Genomic DNA, 19,921 nt, shown 5'->3' on the forward strand with positions numbered 1-19,921 from the left:
CTTTCAGTGATGCACTACTAGACTTTATTACCAACTAAGAATAATCAACATCTAATTCCAATTATAAAATAGTAAAAAAAAATCTCTGTGAATTGGTAGGCAGGGTACAAGAATAAAATAATTTTCGTGTTGTTTAAAATTCCTTTTTCACACCAAATGTTTTTTGGTTTAAGAATTTCCTTCCTTGCATGTTTCTTTGGTGTTACAACATGTCGACAAGTTGTTCATAACCAATGCTTTGCGTGTTTGACACAAATAAATCTCACAATTGAAGGAGTAGCTAACTCAAAAAGGTTATCTAGGATAACTTTGGATATGGACAAAATGAAAGCAAATTCCTCCCCCTTAGAAAAATGTTTAACTTGTATTTTATCTGTAAACACAATTTCTGTAGAAAATCGGATTTTTTTCTATTCGGAAATGCTGAATGTTTACTGCTTCTTTTGTTATGCTATCATGACTATTTTGTTTTTCTATGGATATATTTTTATTACCACACATAATCCATTGTTAGCTTATTCCCAGTTCAAGTTATGTACTTTAGGAATTTTTTGTTTGGTAATTTTATTCCTATCTTCTCAATGAATATTATTTAAATTAACATAACAATTGTTTGCCAGCTTTATTTTTTTTTCCGTAATATCTATAATAAGGATCCATGGATATTTTCACTCATTTGAATATTATTTTATATGTTGCCTATTAAGACATAGCTTTAATATCTCTACTGCCAGTAGTTGTAGTTGCTCTTTGAGTCTAACACAAATATCCGCATTTAATATATGATGCTCGTCGTAAGTTTTTACGCTATGCCACGTATAAAGTAAATTTTAAATTTAAATTAGCCTATCAAACAAATAAATTTCACACAATCTATTGGAGGAAGCGAGGGTTTGGAGATTGGTTGAAAGTGGGAAATAACACTAGGCAACAAATAACAAACTTTTCTCTGTGAATTGTTTCTACCATATTTTTTCTTGTTGATTATGACCTACTAAACACGAAAATGATTTTTAAAAAATTTTCTGTCGATTGGTTTTCGAGATATAATTTTTTTAATTTTTTTTTTTTAATTTTTGGAGGTACACCTACAATTTTGAGCATATCTTTCGTTTTCTTTGACCTTTTTGATCCTAATACTACTCAAATTAAAGAAAATTTACCAAAAATTATCAGTCCGCTATTTGTTGTCAGATTTCGTTAAGTAAGGGCTTAATTTCTTTGTAAAGATTCCAGCTACACGTAAAAAAACAAAAAATTGCCGTTAGAATTTTTTTATATTTTATATGAATTTTTATATGATTTTTTTTGCCACATTTTTACTTAAAAAACGCCGTTTTTTACCTTTTTAAGCCGCTAACATCCAAATTACTTACCCGATTTGAAAATTTTCTGAGAATGAGTTGTAGACGGCTCAATTTTCTTTAATTTGAGTAGTATTAAGATCAAAAAGATCAAAGAAAACGAAAGATATGCTCAAAATTGTAGGTGTACCTCCAAAAATTAAAAAAAAAAAATTAAAAAATTATATCTCGAAAACCAATCGATAGAAAATTTTTTAAAAATCATTTTCGTGTTTAGTAGGGCATAATCAATAAGAAAAAATATGCTAGAAACAATTCACAAAATGATTGTTGGCTAGTGTAATAAGACAAGCGGAAAAAAATCAAAACTTTGGCTTTGAGAAAATAATATCTATGAGAAAGTAACAGTGAAATATTCAATATAATGAAGTATAAAGAACTGCCGAATGATTGCCTCCAAAAAAAAAGTTTTACTATATATTTTAATTTGTTTTTTTAGCCTTTCTTCCGAAAAGATTCTTTTTTTTAAGATCTAAAAAACTTTTCCCTCTTAAACTGACCATAAAACTTTTATCAGAGATCAAATTATATATGTGATGATGACGATGCTGATGATGATTTAGATATGGATAATTTGTATTTGTATGCATATACAATATAAGCCCAAAAGTTTTGTTTCAAACTTCCCTTTCCGGGATAAATAAGAAAACATATTTCTCATTAGAAAGTTGTTGACATTTCCTTTTAATATGGTTGGCTTACTTTTCACTTAGTCTCTAAGATCCTAATGTATATTTCAACAAACTTCCTGGCCAATATTTTAGTTAAACCAAAGTTATAAATAGTCAATTAAATGGATTACAGTTTTAGGTAAAGTTGTGAATTTGGTTGTTAATTTAGATTGTACTTTTAAATGCCGCTACCAATTCATTGAGCAAAACCTGCCGAAAATTATTCAGTAAAAACCACACAGTATTAATGATATACAACACTTCCAAAGAAGTCCGTTCTTCCCAATTTTTGTCTTTTGAGTCTCATTCCCAAAATACATTTGGTACCTCATTGCTTTGGTTTCTCATTTTAAGAAGGAACATGAGAATGGGTCCCCTTTGAAGAGTAATACGTGTATGTGTATGAGTGTGCTCCATTATTACATTACTATTCAAGGGCCTGGGGGAATTTTTCGTGTACTTAAAAGTCCTAAAATAGTGAAGCAAGAAAAATATGCTACGTACCAGAACGCCTGTGAACAGATTTAAGCTATATTAGCATTAGCATTTGTATTTGTATTTTAGGCCTTTGTTAGATTTCCAAACACAATGCCATCCATGTTTCCATGCCACAGAGCCTAAAAGAGATAAAAAAATATCTCACATATACACACATATGCATATGGTACAATTGTCTCAATAGAAAAAATAACTACCACAAATTCCGGCACAGGATCCCAAATAAAATTTCCCTTAGAGGAGGAACATTTGTCGTATGCCCCAACAAGTTTAAGTGGTGGCAGGTGGCTTGAAAGGATATGTGGAAAGTGTGAGTTACATTGAACCAAAGTAGAAGAGCAAACAAACACATTTGTAAAACAAGTCTACAACACCCTGAGTTTATATGAACACATGTTTTTGCATGTATGCATTCACTTTATATTGCTTCAAATCAAACCAAAATATGACAAGTCGTTTTTAACGAATGTAATATTTTTGATTTTTCATGAAACGCATTTAGTATGGTATGGAAAAATATGGATGTAAGAATAATTTCAGTGAACGTTAGTTCCGATTGGGTGGGATGTCTGCGGCGAGGTTCTCTCTTAGATTTTTTGAGATTTTTTTTTAAGCTCAATGGTAAGAGATCCATTTCTGTAAACGAGTCCGAACAACGTATCACATTATGTATGAAACCACACATTAAAAAAAAAGTGAACTCTCTACTTCACTAAAGCCAATTTAACTTTATTTTAGTTCATGGAATTATTATGTTTGGAGAAAGTTTCCTTTACTCTAATATTTTTTGGGTACGTTAGTTAAAATAACTAAAACCGAGGAAAAAATATACTCAAATGAAGCATAAAGATTAACTAAATTCGTGTCTTCTACAAAATAGTTCAGAATTTCTTTAAATTTGTAAAATTTACCAAAAATGCGTCCATCATGAACTTCGTATATTAGTAAAGGCATTCTTGCAATTTTGAACTCCAAATTTTTCTTTCAAACTACAAAATTTTCTTTAAAAAGTGAAAAAAACTTAGTTATGTCTAATAAATTTTCTTGAATTTATCGAAAAATATTTTATTATTTTTATGACATCGGCGTGATGCCAACGTTTAGTTAAAATTTTCTACAAATATTCAAAATTTTCTAAAATTAACCGAAAGTTTTCTTCCTGGTGGCTTCACTGTTTTTTCAGTGCACTTATGAAATATCACTAGTATTACAAAGAGGGGATACAGCACCTCCAGCAAATTTGCCTATGTTCGGTCTTTACGGTTGGTTTCAATTTCAAACCATAAAATCGTGAACTCAAAGGAATTTGATAGTTGTAACAGCAAACACCGTCTCACAAATGCAGAAAATCAGTTTTACACTAGACCCTAGATTATATTTTTGATTTGTTTCAATCAAAAACCTTTTCGTCTTTTCGATAGAATTAATGCTGCTTTAGTACTGGTTTTTGTTGTATCTCCAAAAGACAGACATTGAGTGTTATGGTTAACAAATGTTTTGATTAATTTAACATTTGACTCCATAGCTTAAAATAGAATTACAGTGAAACCTTTCAAACTTGGACACTCTAAAAACCGGACAAATGTGGACAGTTGTCTGGACACGTTTGCTATATTAACACATTAAGATTAACTTCTCACAACTGGACACATACCAAATGTGGACAATATTTAGGCGACCGTGGGTGTTCGACTTTCAGAGATTTCACTGTAAATCTGTAATTAGCAGAACCGTTCAGACCGTCTTTGTTCAATAAATTAAATTGAATAAATGCCATTGTAATTTGAAAAATTAAAGGCAATATCTCCGGAAAATTTATTATAGTCCACTTAGTGTATACTCTAGTTTAAATATTGTGACATGTGCCTACGTATGTAAATATATTTGCAATGATTCTTCCTTCCACCATGTCATCCTGCCATCCATCATGTGATGCGAACAAAATGCCCATATAAATTTTCCAAGAGGCTGTTGCCTAGTTAGCAGAAAATAATTTTATGACGACCCCAACATCTGGCCCTCCTCTATTTCCTTAATTGTAGGTTCTGGTTTTCTTTCTAAACATGACTAATTTAAACTGTTGTTGGAAATAGGCTTGTGTTTTTTTTTTCTTTTTTTCTAGTGATTATGATGACGACAAAGATGATTACTTTGGTCATGTTGTGTTCATGTAAGTCCATGTGGGTCAAGAGCATAGCAAAAACAAAACAGCAGCAAAATTGTTTACTACTATGTTATGCTTGTTCCCACCCACTGTGCTCTATGCTCGTAGCCCTTAAGCTTTTTACTCAACATTTTACCACTTTTCCATGGGATGTGTATGTGATACATTTGTGTGTTCTGACATGGAAAACGTGACAATCTAATTTTTGTTAACCAAGTTGTGAACAGGCAAAACCGGAACAATGAGTTTTCGTTCTGAAAAATATTTCCCCCCCGCGGTCATTTTGTGCGAACGTTTAGACGACCACCCATATGCATAACGGTATAGGCTATTTAGCCCTTCAGAATACCACAGTGCAAAGGGCTTTCGTTTCAATCATTCATCATTTTAAGAGGCACGAGTTTGACGTTTTTTATTTAGTTTTTGTTATTGTGTCTTCCTCCATTATATGTTATATGTTATATCTGCTTATATAGCATCCTAATTGTGAATTAGGAATAGATTGAGATTGAGGAGATGAAAAGAAATGTTGCAATGACCATCTAATTACAAACACATTTACAATCCATGTATCTTTTTGTTACAAATTTGAGACAAAAATAGAATTGGGATGCACTTGAAAGATAGAGAGAGAGCCGATGTTTGTGGGGAAATATGAGTGTAATCTTAAATATTGTTTTTTTTTTAATCTAAACGGGACAACAAACAACATAAACTGTCATGGAACAAGTAATAGATATCTCGATAATATGGTTTTTGTTTACTTGGTTATCTACACAGACAATATTTTTTATGTATTAGAGTGGGTTACTTTCATTTGGATTCGTCTAGAATCAACTTTATGTTCAATCGATTTTTTGTAATAAAAAATTCCGAAGTTAGCTTTCAGAAAAGTCTACTTTTTTTGACTTAGGAAATCTTACTTTTGTAGGAATAACGAAATTTCACGTTTTGTGAAGTGAGTGGCCTTTCAAAATTATTTTCAATTTAAGGCAGAGCCATGGATAGCATTTAATATTCTTTCGACCATATCTAATGTACAATTGCGCTAATGTGCTGCATAAAACAATGTCCAAACTCTATTGAACAATGCCATGTTACCATATGTCTATGTCATATGCCCTTACTGTCATTCGAAATGAATACTTGTCCTCCAAAATGGACAGCAATCTGATAAAGCCACGAAACACAACCAGAAAAGAAACCAGTATTGTTTTCATAATTTGGACACATGTCGAAATGGGTTTGCATGCAAACAATCTAAGGACAATAACGAATGTCTAAAACATAAAAACATACTTGAATGAAAATTGAACAGAAATCTTTCCAAAACCTCCGATATTAATATCGAATTAATGGATATGGTGCAGTTGCTAAAAATTCGGTTATGCTTATGAGAATTTGTGTGAAATGGATGGAGTTTTAGCTCTTTGGGTCGAACATTGTGAATAAGTTCCCACTATTAATAGTTTTGTTTTATAAAATATTGATTGAATGTCGTTCATGGACCCTTTGTATACGTATATAAAAACAAAATAAAAAAAAAAACAATTCACAGTAATTATTTGCAATATAATTCGCACAGATTTATTAAATTATGAGCGACTCTAGATAAAACTGTATAAATTTAATCGACACTTTTATTATCCACTTAATTATTTTGCAACTTTTTTCTCTCTTTTTTAGAACTTTGCTCGGCTGCATTGAAAATTCAATCAACATTCCGTGGCCATTTATCGCGTAAATTGGTTGCTAAGGAGGTGCCCGAAGATGTTGACATCCAAGAGATCACCAAGAAGGTCGCTGAAGAGTTAGACATTGACCTAAGTGATCCTGAGTTGAATAAAGCGGCCACTAAAATTCAGGCATCGTTCCGTGGTCACAAAACCCGCAAAGACACCCAGCCAATTGAATAAGAAGAGAGACCATAAAAAGGACATCCGTTTTTTCTGTTTCTGTTCGAAAGTAAAATGCAAACAGCAGCAGACACAACAACACTCACACACAAACAAACCCTATCTTAGTAATTAAACAAAAGTAATTTAAAATATTTACAACTTTTTCGTTTGGATTTTGGAATAACAAAGAACACAGTGTGTGGTGGCGAAGAAGTTGGTCGTTCGTTCGCTTTTCATTTTGTTGCAAGCGAAAAAGTATGGGAAAAAAATGCAATTACTAATATTAACAAATGAAAAATTGAGATTAAAAGTACTTTATTGAGATTAAGCAACAAAAGAAAATACTATCCCCCACAACAAAAATAACAAGCACGAGCGATGTGAGAGACCAATACTTAGCCAATCCTTGAATAACAAGCAAGCAAACAAACAAAAAAAAGCTGAAATTGAGAAATGAAAGTGAGAGAGAAAAGTTGCATGCGATTTGTAAATGAGATACGAGAGATAGAAGAAAATTAGTTTTTGTCAGCGCCCTCTTGTTTTTTGTTTGCTGAGAATTTGTATGTGGCACACCGCAAGTCGCAATCCATTAAGTTTTCTTTTTTGTTATTCTGTGGCTTTTGTGAGTAGGGGGGCTCCCCCTCTTGTTAGGATTAAACAACAGCTTTAAATGAAAACATCAACAATTTAAATAATTTACTTAACTTTTAATTAAAAAAAATAAAAAAGACAACCAAAAAAAAAACAGAGCTTTGATTACAAAATTAAAATTATTAAATAAAATAATTACAATATGCGATGATTATAGAAATCCTATGTGGGACAATTGACCGAAAGGAACAAAAATTATTAGCAATATTATGGAAATGCCAAAATAAATAAAAAATTGGAAATAATAAATTAGAAAACTCTTTCTTGTGTTAATTTGATTTTTGCAATTATCTCAAAAAAACAAAATCTATATTCCATGCACTTTCTTCAAAAACCAAAAACAAGAACAGTTGAGATGGACTCAAAACATTTCCTCAATAAAGTCTAATCAATTTTGCACTTGACCAACTATAGGAAAAAAATTCAGGCTATCGGAATCCCAATATCATTTATTGAAACCTTTCTCCAAGAAAAAGATCGACTTAAACTTTTTCCAAAGAAACTAACAAACAAAAAAGGTATGAAAAGTTCAACAAAATTACTAAAATTGTTGTTATAGTAAGCGCACTTTGTTCCTCGTTTACAGATTTCTAATCACATCTAGAGTCCTAAAATCAAATCGACATTCATACAATGTGAATCATTTATGTCGATGCAGACCTATAGTAACTAGCTAACATGCATTAACATCTACCTACCATACCTCCACATTTTCCTCTCTAATTCAATTTGTTACTGATTTAATCAATACGCCTCTCTCCTCGTAAGGTCCTTACATAGCCCGTTTCGATTGAAGAGTGAAAAAATCGTTTCGGTGCTAAGAAAAGTGTACCTCTATTTTAAATAGATTTTTATTTCTGATTTTCGTTTGATGATTATCGAATGGAAATATAAATACGATTTGAAATGTTTAAGAACAAAAAAACATACATCCATACATATATTGTCAATCTTATATAAAATACTACACTTTTTGAGTAAAATAATTAAGTAAAAAACAACAAATTAAGAAAATTTCCAAACTGAAATAATAAAACATGAATTAGAAAAACAAATCCTATTGAAACTACAAAAACGTTTGTTCTTATTTATGTGGGAAAGGTGAGAAATTGGGCGAAAATACACACAGTGCCCTTGCAAAACACGGATTGGAGCCTCTAGAAAATAAGTATAATTGTTCGGTATTCTATTTTGGGTCTAATAAACGGAATTTTACTAAATGGTGAAAACGGTACATTAATACTGAGAAATACCATAACTTATCGATGGATAACCCCATTTTCAAAAACCCCTTTTTAATCATGGTTTCTTATACTACGCACTAAGCATCTGTTTACTCTAAGCAATTACCCAATACATCTGTTCAAAATATTATTTATTTCTCTATACCAATCTTCAAATGTACCGAAAGTACTTTGTTAATTGCTTTGTTTTTTGTTAGTAAAGGTGGGTATTAAGTTCGAGTTTAGCCGCTAAAATTGTCATTTTTTCACGATTACTTTTTTTAATAATCCATTTTAAGGAATACAAACATTGTGAAAATTTGCTTTGAGCTATTCCCCATCAAGTTATAATAAAATTTGCAACAAATATGTATAATTTTATGCCGTTTTTGCTGATTTAGTTTTTAATTTAGCTGCTAAACTCGAATTAGTACTCACCTTAAGTTGAAATGATGTAAAATTATAGATCTTGATGCTGTCACCTTCAATCATGCGAAATATAGATTTCTCAAAATTCTTACTTCATTTGCTTTCTTGTTGCTAAAGCCCAACAAGAGCCACTGTGGTACTATAAGTAGCATGCCTGACTAGCATACCCAGTTTCGCCCGAACACCATAAAATTGTTCTGCTGTTTTTCCTCTCACTAATGCTGTTGAGATTTCGGAGTGTTTCAAAACTTTACTAATCACGTAATATGTCACCCAATTCGGGCTTCGTCATAAAAAGGTCACTTATCGATGAGCTGAGAATTGATCAGTTCTGACACCACCTTTGGTATCACCATATTCTAAATAGTCTATGTAAACCAGGTTTCCGAAATGAACCAAAGGTCGACATAGAATTTACGGCTGATCGCTTAATATATATCTGATACCACGCTTTGAGCTCTTGACTCTTTCCTAGATATCTTATCTTCTTGCTGAATTTTCACTATGGATCTTATGCGTAAATGACTTCTTAATTGCAGAATATTCAGTTATTCTGTCAATATGTTCTGGAGAACGTAATCTTGTCCACGTCAATATTCGTTACATGCCCGATGTTGCATTCGACGGTAAGGACCCCATCTAAAGATTATAATTTGCCTTCAAAACCGAGACCGAACGATATTAAAATCCTTAGAACGCTACATTTTTAGTTCAAAAATGTTTATTCAAGTCAAATCATTACGTTCTAGTAATTCTAAATTAAGTTTAAAGAATAAGTTTCCCGGTCACTAGCGAGCATCAAAGACAACCACTGCAAAATAAAAACAAAAGTTACATCTCCTGATATATTGCACGAACATAATACTTACATCTTTTGGTACGCTTCTTGTACATGATACGATATCCACATTCACGACAACGAATGGGATCCCTGGGACGCATTTCATTCTCATGATGACATTCTGTAAGATATGAAAATATCAAGTTTAAGCAAATATTACAAACAAAATATGAATCTTCATGTCAATATGGCTATCACGTGGACTTTATTGATTAATATGTGCAACGCCGAAAAAGATTGTACCATTAAAAACTTCATACCTCCACATATATAAGTCATTGCAGTCTTCAGAACTGTATCTTTGGAACTGTTTTCCGACATATCTCTGCAAATTGTGTTTAAACGTTTCTGTAGTCTCTAATTGCGTCCAAACTGGAAACTCTTTTGTTGGTGAGCTATAGTGTTGGGAGAGTAACAAGTATTTGATTACAAGTACTCGTTACTGACTAATTTTTTGAGTACTCAATACTCTTCAGTACAATCCAATTAAAAAATTGATTGAAACTATAATCGGTAAACAAGTATATACGACCGTAAGTTCGGCCAGGCCGCATCTAATGTACCCTCCAACATGGATTATATATATATATATATTTTCAATATATTTCAAAGTTGTTACGCCTTTTATCAGTGATGTCAACTCCCGAAATGCAAAAAGCACCAAATATATGTTATAAGATGGATCCTTCTTCTTAACTCTTTGGAAAGAAGCAAATATTATTAATAAATAAAGGGTGATTCTTTTGAGGTTAGGATTTTCATGCATTAGTATTTGACAGATCACGTGGGATTTCAGACATGGTGTCAAAGAGAAAGATGCTCAGTATGCTTTGACATTTCATCATGAATAGACTTACTAACGAGCCACAACGTCGAATTTTCAGTGAATGGGCCCTAGAAAAGTTGGCAGAAAATCCGCTTTTTTATCGACAAATTTTGTTCAGCGATGAGGCTCATTTCTGGTTGAATGGCTACGTAAATAAGCAAAATTGACGCATTTGGAGTGAAGAGCAACCAGAAGCCGTTCAAGAACTGCCCATGCATCCCGAAAAATGCACTGTTTGGTGTGGTTTGTACGCTGGTGGAATCATTGGACCGTATTTTTTCAAAGATGCTGTTGGACGCAACGTTACGGTGAATGGCGATCGCTATCGTTCGATGCTAACAAACTTTTTGTTGCCAAAAATGGAAGAACTGAACTTGGTTGACATGTGGTTTCAACAAGATGGCGCTACATGCCACACAGCTCGCGATTCTATGGCCATTTTGAGGGAAAACTTCGGAGAACAATTCATCTCAAGAAATGGACCGGTAAGTTGGCCACCAAGATCATGCGATTTGACGCCTTTAGACTATTTTTTGTGGGGCTACGTCAAGTCTAAAGTCTACAGAAATAAGCCAGCAACTATTCCAGCTTTGGAAGACAACATTTCCGAAGAAATTCGGGCTATTCCGGCCGAAATGCTCGAAAAAGTTGCCCAAAATTGGACTTTCCGAATGGACCACCTAAGACGCAGCCGCGGTCAACATTTAAATGAAATTATCTTCAAAAAGTAAATGTCATGGACCAATCTAACGTTTCAAATAAAGAACCGATGAGATTTTGCAAATTTTATGCGTTTTTTTTTTAAAAAAAAGTTATCAAGCTCTTAACAAATCACCCTTTACATCATATGTCGTGTTTTGAATTTTTTTTATTAAAGTAACGAGTCGTTTCTCAACTTCTGTTGACGGTAGACTACTTTGGCGCTGGTCGCTACTCGCTTTGTGCTTGATCAATAAAAAAATACAAAAACACGTAAAAACAGTTACAACTAACTAAGTTATAAAGGAGATAAGTGCAGTGTCTTTGTTATTGTTTTGGATAAACAGACAACTAGAATTGGAGTGAAAATTACCTTTTGAGTTTTTTTTTATTAAATGCCATAATGGAGGGCGAAGATCCGCCTCCAAGGCTTGATCCAAAAAAGAGAAATGAGCCCCCCATAAATCGTGAAAATAAAAAATTCAAAAACATTCAACCAAACCCTCTAGTAAATGAAAAATATGTGCCTTTTTTAAGAAAAGAAGACAAAACTTCTATAACAAATGAAAACCAAACAAAAGTAAACAAACCAAGCAGTGTAAACTCGGGTGAAACTCATGAAGAAGAGGTGCATTATTATAATTTCTATAAGAACAAACAAATACTTTATCCACAAAACCATCCAGGCCCCTTTTATGTGCTTGTGTCCTCAGAAGTGCCAGTTTCTACAAGAAGGAAAAACTCAGAATTACATTTGTATGCCAAACTGAAAAGAGCTAATATAAATGAAAAATTCATATCAAAAAATATTGCTTATAATACCTTCCGCCTATCTTTCAATGATTCAAACTCGGCAAACAAATTTGTTCTAAATGAAAACCTTGAATCCCTGGGTCTAAAAGCTTTCATTCCTGATCGTTTTTTACAGAAATTTTATATAATCAAATATGTGCCAACTCAATTCACTGGTGAAGAAATTGTTAATGAAATTGTGATCAATCCAGAAAACAAATTCGATACAGTATCAATCGAGAGATTTAAAATCAAAAATGAGAATGGCAGGTATGTACCATCAGAAACTATTAAAATTGGCTTGATATCGGATACTCTTGTAAAGGAGATTTATATGTTTAACACCATCACTGCAACCGAGTTATACGTTCCGCAAGTACGGCTATGCAAAAACTGCGGTAGGTTAGGCCACATTGCGAACAGATGTCGCTCAAGGAAACGTTGTTTACTTTGCGGTCAAAACATTATTTGCCCAAACAGCTGCTTAGACGTCAAATGCTCTCTCTGCATGTCCACAATTAAATGCCAAACTATTTGTCTCACTCCCAGATGCATTCTCTGCAATCAAAATGACCATAATGCAATGGATTCTGATAAGTGCTACAAATACAAAGATGAAAAAAACATCAGACAATTAATGGCTCTTTCCAATCTGTCAAGAAAAGAATGTCTTCAAAAACAAACAACTTCAAACTATTACGCTATTCTTGATGAGCCGCAATACGAAAACGAATATCCTTCAATATCTATGAAAAACAAAACTCCAACCAAATCTATAACAGAAGAAATAAACAGAAAAATCACAAGAATTAAATACAGCAAAATAGCCGCAGCTTCTCCCAAAAGATTCTTGCCTTCTGCGGAACCGGATATAAAACTCCCCTCCAAATCAGTTTTTCGACATGAAAGTTTTTCGAAAGTCTCTGAACTGGAAAAGTTAGTCTCAACTTTCACTCAACAAATGTCAGCAATTCTTACAGCAGCAAACTGTCAAGAAGGACTTTCTGCTTTAAATTTCTTTCAAAAAGCCATAAATAGCACATCAGCAAATTCAAATGCACATACATCTCAATCTAATCATGGTAAATCTACTTCAATACAATATACAGAGTCTTAATAAAAATAAGAATCTTCTAGATTTCTATCTCAACAAATTACAAATTGATATATGTCTATTAAGTGAAATTTTTAACTATGAAGGAAAGGATACTCAATCTAAATTAACAAATTATAACATTATTTCAAAGAAGAGGAATGATAACTACGGGGGTGTCGCGATATGCCTCAAAAAAGAAATAAAGTTTAAGAAAATTAAATTTGATACTAATTTGGACATCTTGATATGTGAAACCACCAACCTTACAACTAATATTACACTTGTGTCGGTATACTTTCCTCATTCCATACAAACTGCAATTTTAAAAAATGAACTTGAAAAACTCATATTTCTTTTTGAAAACAAACCAAATGTTTTCATATGTGGCGATTTCAATGCCAGATCAAAAATTTTTGGCGACAGTTTGGATTCCGTTCGCGGTAAATTGGTTCAGAAAATTCTTGAGGGCTCTGTTTTCAGATGCCTCAACAATGGTGACATAACGTTCAAAAGAGACTTGGCAGAAATGTCAGGATCGGTCTTAGACCTATCCTTTACAAACACTTACCTATCTTTAACATGGAAAGTCATAAACACTACACTGGGGGGCAGCCATCATTTCCCAATTCAAATTACATGTCAAGAAAACTCCATAAAAAACAGAAATTTTCTCTCTAAAGCAAAACTCCTAAAAAACCTAAATCAGTTGGTTTTCTCCACCGACGTTGACGAAATTCACATGTCACTTAAAATCGAAATTGAAAACGCTACTTTTAAGATAACCCCTAAAAGAACACCCAAGGCGTGGTGGAATGATTCGGTAGAAAGACTATATCGTTTACGTCAGGCAGCGCAAAAACGTTTTGATTTTTGCAAAAGCAGCTCAAATGCAGAAAATCTTCAACAAGCGATAGCGAATCTCAGAAATGCAATTAAATTTGCAAAGAGGAAATCATTTACATCAAAGATTGATCACCTGAATACAAATCCAAACTCCAAGTCACTTTTCAAGTTTGTACGAGGATGCAAAAACTATTCCTTTACTGACACATCCTCCAACTGGAGTGAAGACAACAATAATAAATTCTTAAACAACCTTGTGGAGAAAATTCCAAACAATATTACTTCTCACACAAGACTAGATCACTTTGAAGTTACTGAAGATTTCACCTTATTGGAGTTTTTCAAGATCCTGAAGGAGAAAAATAAACCATCAGCGGCAGGTCTCGACGGAATCACCTACGAAATGGTTAAAAATCTCTCTGAGGAGGCAAAACGCAACTTACTTACTGCATTAAATAAAGCATGGGCAAAATGTGAAATTAATGAAGAGTGGAGGAAAATTAAAATAATCCCAATTCCGAAAAGAGGCAAAGATCTTACAGATATAACAAATTTTAGACCTATTGCTCTATTACCAGTTTTGTTAAAAATCCTAAATCTAATGATGAAAAATAGACTAAACGATTTTTTGATTAAAAATAATGTTTTGCCACACAGATCCTACGCATATCAAAAACATAAATCTGCGGCTTCATGTGTTAATGACTTGCTACACTCAATATCAGTATACAAGGAAAAAGGCGAAAAAACTATTATCATGACACTTGATGTATCAACGGCATATGAGTGTGTTGACATCAATATTCTTACAAACATAATGCTGAATCTGAATTTTCCCCAACACATCATAGCTTGGATTCATTCATTTCTCAGCAGGAGAACTCTCATCATGGGTAAAAACAGTATAGACATATTCAATGGCATTCCACAAGGTAGCTGTCTAAGCCCAACTTTATTCAACATATACACACTGGGTCTCCATGGAGTTGCAGATGAGAATACGGATATATACCAATTCGCGGACGATTTTATAATCTTAAGCCACGCAAAGGAGTTTAATAATGCAACAAGCATACTGCAAAACAAAGCTTTAGAGTTCAACTCGCTTTTAAAACAACTAAAATTGCAAGTAAACATTGAAAAAACTGCTGTGATGTACGTTGCCAAAGGAGCCAGGAACATTCCGCTAATCTCCCTTGGGGGTAGACTAATACGTCCTCTAAATTCAATCAAATTCCTTGGAAGAACAATAAATAACAGCCTGTCACTCAGAGATCATTTTAATGATGTTTCATCATCATGCAAGTCATCTCTCAACGCCCTCAAAATGTTGACGTCACTGAACAATGGACTGCATCCAACCATTGCCAATAATGTGACAAAGTCTATTATTTTTTCCAAAACAGAATATCTGGTATCTTCAATGGCAAATGCTCCAAAATATCTGGATACAAAAATTAGAAGCTTCCAAAACCAAATTCTCAAGAGGAACATGGGTCTAACGAAAGATACTCCGACGCATATAGTTTATGCACTAGCTGGTATAACTCCACCAAAGCAAAGAGCGCAGTACTTGGCGGCCAAAGAACTGTTAAATTTAAAGATATACAATGTAAAACTTTATGAGCACATAACAGGCAAAGTCTCAAAAAATACTAGTATGGGTATGGTCTACCTAAAATTCAAAAATATTCTAGACCAAACTAAAGTAAACAACTACATACCTGCATCCTCAAAAATACAAATACGGTTAAATGTTTTTCCATTCAATAAAAACACCTACAATTCAACCTGTCTATTAGCTCTGTACAGGAAAGAAATGAATGAACTTAAGGGAGAAGGATATTGCATATGGGCGACTGATGCTTCTGTCAACGAAAACTCAACGGGCTGTGCTGCCTGTAACATTTCTACAAATGAAAACTTTCTTTTTCAAATACAAGCTAAAGTGTCTTCTCTCACTGGCGAACTACATGCTCTCAACAAAGCCATCGACATCATTATTGAAGACGGGATTGATAAAGCTGCAATTTTCACTGACAGCAAAAATGCTTGCATTCTCATGAGAAACAATACTGCCCACAATTATATGATTAATGATATAATTAATAAAGTTAACAACTCCTCACTATCGCAAATAGTAATAGTCTGGACTCCTTCTCATGTAGGAATCCAACCTAATGAACTGGCAGATTACTACGCCAAACACGCAGCAACAGATGGCTCCATAATTAACTCAAATTTTTCAATAAAAGATGCCCAACATGCCATTAAAGATTGTCTATGGAAAGAATGGAAAGAAGAATATCAAAGTATATCTCTTCACAAAGGAACATACTTCTACCAATTTTTCAACGAGCCACCAAAAAATCCATGGTATAAAGACTCTTCATTAACACCTCCAAGCATTAAACTGATAAACAGATTACTCTCCGGTCATACATACTCTAAACATTTCCTTTTTAATATGAGACTAATTGATAGCAACATATGCGAAACTTGTAACGCTCTTGAAAACGAACACCATCTCATCTTTCACTGCAACAAATTTGAACAAACCAGAAAGAACTACATCATCTTTAAAAAATTCTCCAACTTACCAACATTACTGAAAAATGCGAAGACTGCCGACTTAAACGAACTTATCAGTTTTATTAATATAAACAACATCAACTTATAGAAAAGTTTGTCGGAGATATGCGCAAATGCGATAACCAGTACTGGTGTATGAATACTAGGTATTCGACCAACCCCACAAACGTGGAATCTAAATCCGAAAAAAAAAAAAAAAAAAAAAAAAGTAACGAGTAGTAACGAGTACTCAATTTAAAAGTACCGAGTAGTCAAAAGTAATCAAAGTAGTTTCCTAATGAACTACAAAATGCACTACCAAATTCAAAAGCGTTCGATATTTGTTCAGTGTTGTAAAGCGCATATTTTTGAGGGTTGTTTATTGGTGCCAGTATTTGTAATGGGCTGTTCACACGCACATGATTACTTATTGAAGATATGGGCATCCCTACTGAAGTTAAAATTCGACATTCATGCAAAATTATTATTTGGACGACTTTTTGGGGAATTTGTATATAACACGTAGGAATCAAATCGGGGGAAATGATATTATAAATCAGAATTTCCATCTTATAACATCAATTTCCATCATTGGAACTGTGATGATCCATTTTGGGAATAACGGCATTAAATTGAGAAAATAAAAATGTCTTCATCTGGCATTCCTATAGTAGGCATTTTATTTATTATCATCCTGTCATCTGTTTAAAATGCATCCCGGAAATATCTTCAAAAATCCTCCAGATTTTACGGAACTAGCCATAAAATATCCAGAATTTCGACGAGTGTGTGAATTGGTAAGTCATTTGATTTATTTACATGTTATTATATAGTGTTTATATTGCCCCAGCAACAGATATTGTTCGTATAAACCTTGCTTTGTCCAAGTGACGCCATCCCCTTAAAGGAATGGAAAGTACATACTACTATTGCCACTTAGTGCTATTAACCCCTATGTTGTGGGCTAATGGAATTTCCTATTCGCCAGAAGAACAAATTATAAACTCCTTTGCGGTTTCATTATAAGGAGGGATGAAAGGTTTTAATTTTGCTAAATAGTAACCGAACAGAGGGGGTATGTTCAGTTTTCCCATCACCAAATTCCATTTACCAAATTCGTATTTGAAACAATATGGTTTTCGGTCCGGAAACCGAACATAGTACTCACCTTTAAAAGACAATACGGTCAATAATATATATACAGTGAGTAACAAAAGTAATGACACCAATGGAAATTTCTAACTTAGTGCTTATTTTTATCGATTCTCGGCTTAAATCTACTTTAGTACAAGTGGTCCGATTGGTCCAATTTTTGGCCAGCGTGTAGACTTTTCGATTCTAAACATAAAATGTGATATACCACTTTTTGGCGGAAAGACCTATTTTCGGAGGTACGGGCCCCTAAAGTTTTCATTGCCACGTATATTGGATTTAGTATCCATCGCACATCGCTCTTCCGACGAAATTTTTACTTAATATTTTCTGCTTAAAATGTACTATTTTTACCAATAACGCAAAAAATTTTTTTTCGATTTGAAATCACCTCCTACACTAAAAAAAATTGTTTATTTTTAACAACTTGTGCTAAAGTAGTTCGCACCACGACTTTTGCTAATCACTATATACATATTCTTTGATGTTCACTGCATATTTACAATTTCTATAATTGTTATTTTGCTATGGAAATAGAAATTATGCGGCAAGGTGTGTGTTGATTACAAAAATGAGGCTGCCCTAAGAGCCTTAACAAAGACGCTTTTATTGGAATACTTTAATCTTGACGTGGATTTCGCTCCTGGTAGTCTAGTGCCCACAGTCTCCTTGCGTTTAAATTACATATTATGGATTGAGGACTTGCTGCCAAATAATCTCTTAAAGCCCTTCAAAGGAATCGATATAGGTGAGACTAATAAATATTTATACAAGCTAGTTCATCTGTATCTCCTTATCAATGAGCATACATGGAACTTAAACTATATGGCGATGGTCATAAACAAAGATAAAGATCTATCTGCAAAAATAGAAAAAAAAAAAACAATATTTAAGAAATATCACCACCACCAAAAATCAATACGTTTGGTCATAAGGTGAGTGCTATGTTCGGATCCGGACCGAAACTTCTAAATAAATACAGAGAAGTTTAATTATCGTTAAGCATATTTGTGCTTTGTCCGGGATTGAATAAACGAACTTCTGAGGGAAAGGTGAAGACGCTTGTTATACGCTCAGATCTTATGATTTTTTGTTTATTGGTGAAAGGTCATACAGATGAACTTGAATGAAAGAATTCCGTTTTCTCCGCTTATGTAATTGAAATTTTTTTAGGTTGTGGCTCTTCCTGCATATACTCTTTGCTGGCTGCGAAAAAGAATGGATGGTTAATGACAGCATTGGAAACAAATCCTTCAAATTTGGAATATGCGCAAAAAAACATTGATGGCAACAAATTGGAAAACCAGATAACATTGTTCCATCAAAAACAAAAAGATCATATATTTCAAGAGTATTTTGAGACAATGATAGATGCGAAAACATATGATTTTTGCCTTTGTAATCCTCCCTTCTTTGATTCGTTGTCCGAAAAATCTACTACTCGAAATCACAAGAGACCACCGCCACGTAATTGCCCAACCGGTTATAAAGATGAACTCTCATGCTATGGGGGAGAAGTAAAATTTGTTGAAACAATAATAGAGGAAAGCCTACGATACCAACATAAAATTAGGTATGTATTCTCATATACTATAAATCTTGCTCTTATTGTATGATTTTCTTAGAATCTTTACTTCTATGCTGGGTCTAAAATCAAGCCTAAATCAGTTGAAAGATATATTGGAAAATAGAGATATATTGAATTACTGCACAACGGAATTTCATCAAGGTAATACAACAAGATGGGCCATTGCTTGGACTTTTTATGAGGATATAAAGTTAAAGAAATTTTAACCAAAAGTTGCTTTACCTCACACTATTATTAATATTTTAATTCAATATAATTCATTTCATAGAGCAGCTTTGCTCAATTGTGCAATCGTTCTTTCCATCATTTATCATTTTAGCTATTGATTGCCAAGACCTTTAACATATTTTGAAATATTTTTTTTTTGAAGAAATTATAATATGACATTCACCATAATTCTTTCTTTACCCAACTATTTTAAAGAATCTTTGTAATAAATTTCAATATTTGGTTAATGGCTCCTATTAAAGTGTGGATGCCCTGCAGCAAGTATTTACATTCATTGCAAAAAAAAATTTGTTCCACTTTTTAATTGACAGTCTAAACAATTTTAAGAAATCCCTCTAATATATAGGGAAATGTTTATAATAAATAATTTGAAGGACAATCTCCGCA

At 33.2% G+C, this 19,921-nt stretch overlaps 4 protein-coding genes across 4 annotated transcripts in view; 3 read left to right on the plus strand and 1 right to left on the minus strand.

Annotated features, from left to right (window-relative positions):
- The window catches only part of igl (IQ calmodulin-binding domain containing protein igloo), a 59,761-nt gene extending 51,440 nt beyond the window's left edge, over positions 1–8,321 (plus strand). The window contains exon 3 of the mRNA XM_075313224.1: positions 6,384–8,321. Within this exon, the coding sequence (XP_075169339.1) occupies positions 6,384–6,613 (230 nt within the window). The 3' untranslated portion in view covers positions 6,614–8,321. The remainder of the gene's footprint in view (positions 1–6,383) is intronic.
- Positions 8,322–9,601: 1,280 nt separating this feature from the next.
- Polr2K (DNA-directed RNA polymerases I, II, and III subunit Rpb12) lies at positions 9,602–10,159 on the minus strand. The gene is made up of 3 exons (XM_075313225.1): positions 10,000–10,159; positions 9,768–9,860; positions 9,602–9,709 (listed from the first exon to the last, which is right to left on the minus strand). Exons 1-3 carry the CDS (start codon positions 10,058–10,060, stop codon positions 9,687–9,689), a joined length of 177 nt encoding a protein of 58 aa, XP_075169340.1. The 5' UTR covers positions 10,061–10,159; the 3' UTR covers positions 9,602–9,686.
- A 3,732-nt stretch (positions 10,160–13,891) lies between these two features.
- Positions 13,892–16,675, plus strand: LOC142237772 (uncharacterized). The gene has a single exon (XM_075309175.1). It carries the CDS (start codon positions 13,892–13,894, stop codon positions 16,673–16,675), a length of 2,784 nt encoding a protein of 927 aa, XP_075165290.1.
- A 536-nt stretch (positions 16,676–17,211) lies between these two features.
- Positions 17,212–19,921, plus strand: LOC142240670 (U6 small nuclear RNA (adenine-(43)-N(6))-methyltransferase). Its single transcript, XM_075312375.1, has 4 exons — positions 17,212–17,363; positions 18,256–18,466; positions 18,892–19,291; positions 19,344–19,921. The coding sequence occupies exons 1-4, from the start codon at positions 17,277–17,279 to the stop codon at positions 19,510–19,512; spliced, it is 867 nt and encodes a 288-aa protein (XP_075168490.1). The 5' UTR covers positions 17,212–17,276; the 3' UTR covers positions 19,513–19,921.

This window comes from Haematobia irritans, chromosome 5, assembly GCF_050003625.1.
Source record: "Haematobia irritans isolate KBUSLIRL chromosome 5, ASM5000362v1, whole genome shotgun sequence".
Lineage (NCBI taxonomy): Eukaryota > Metazoa > Arthropoda > Insecta > Diptera > Muscidae > Haematobia > Haematobia irritans.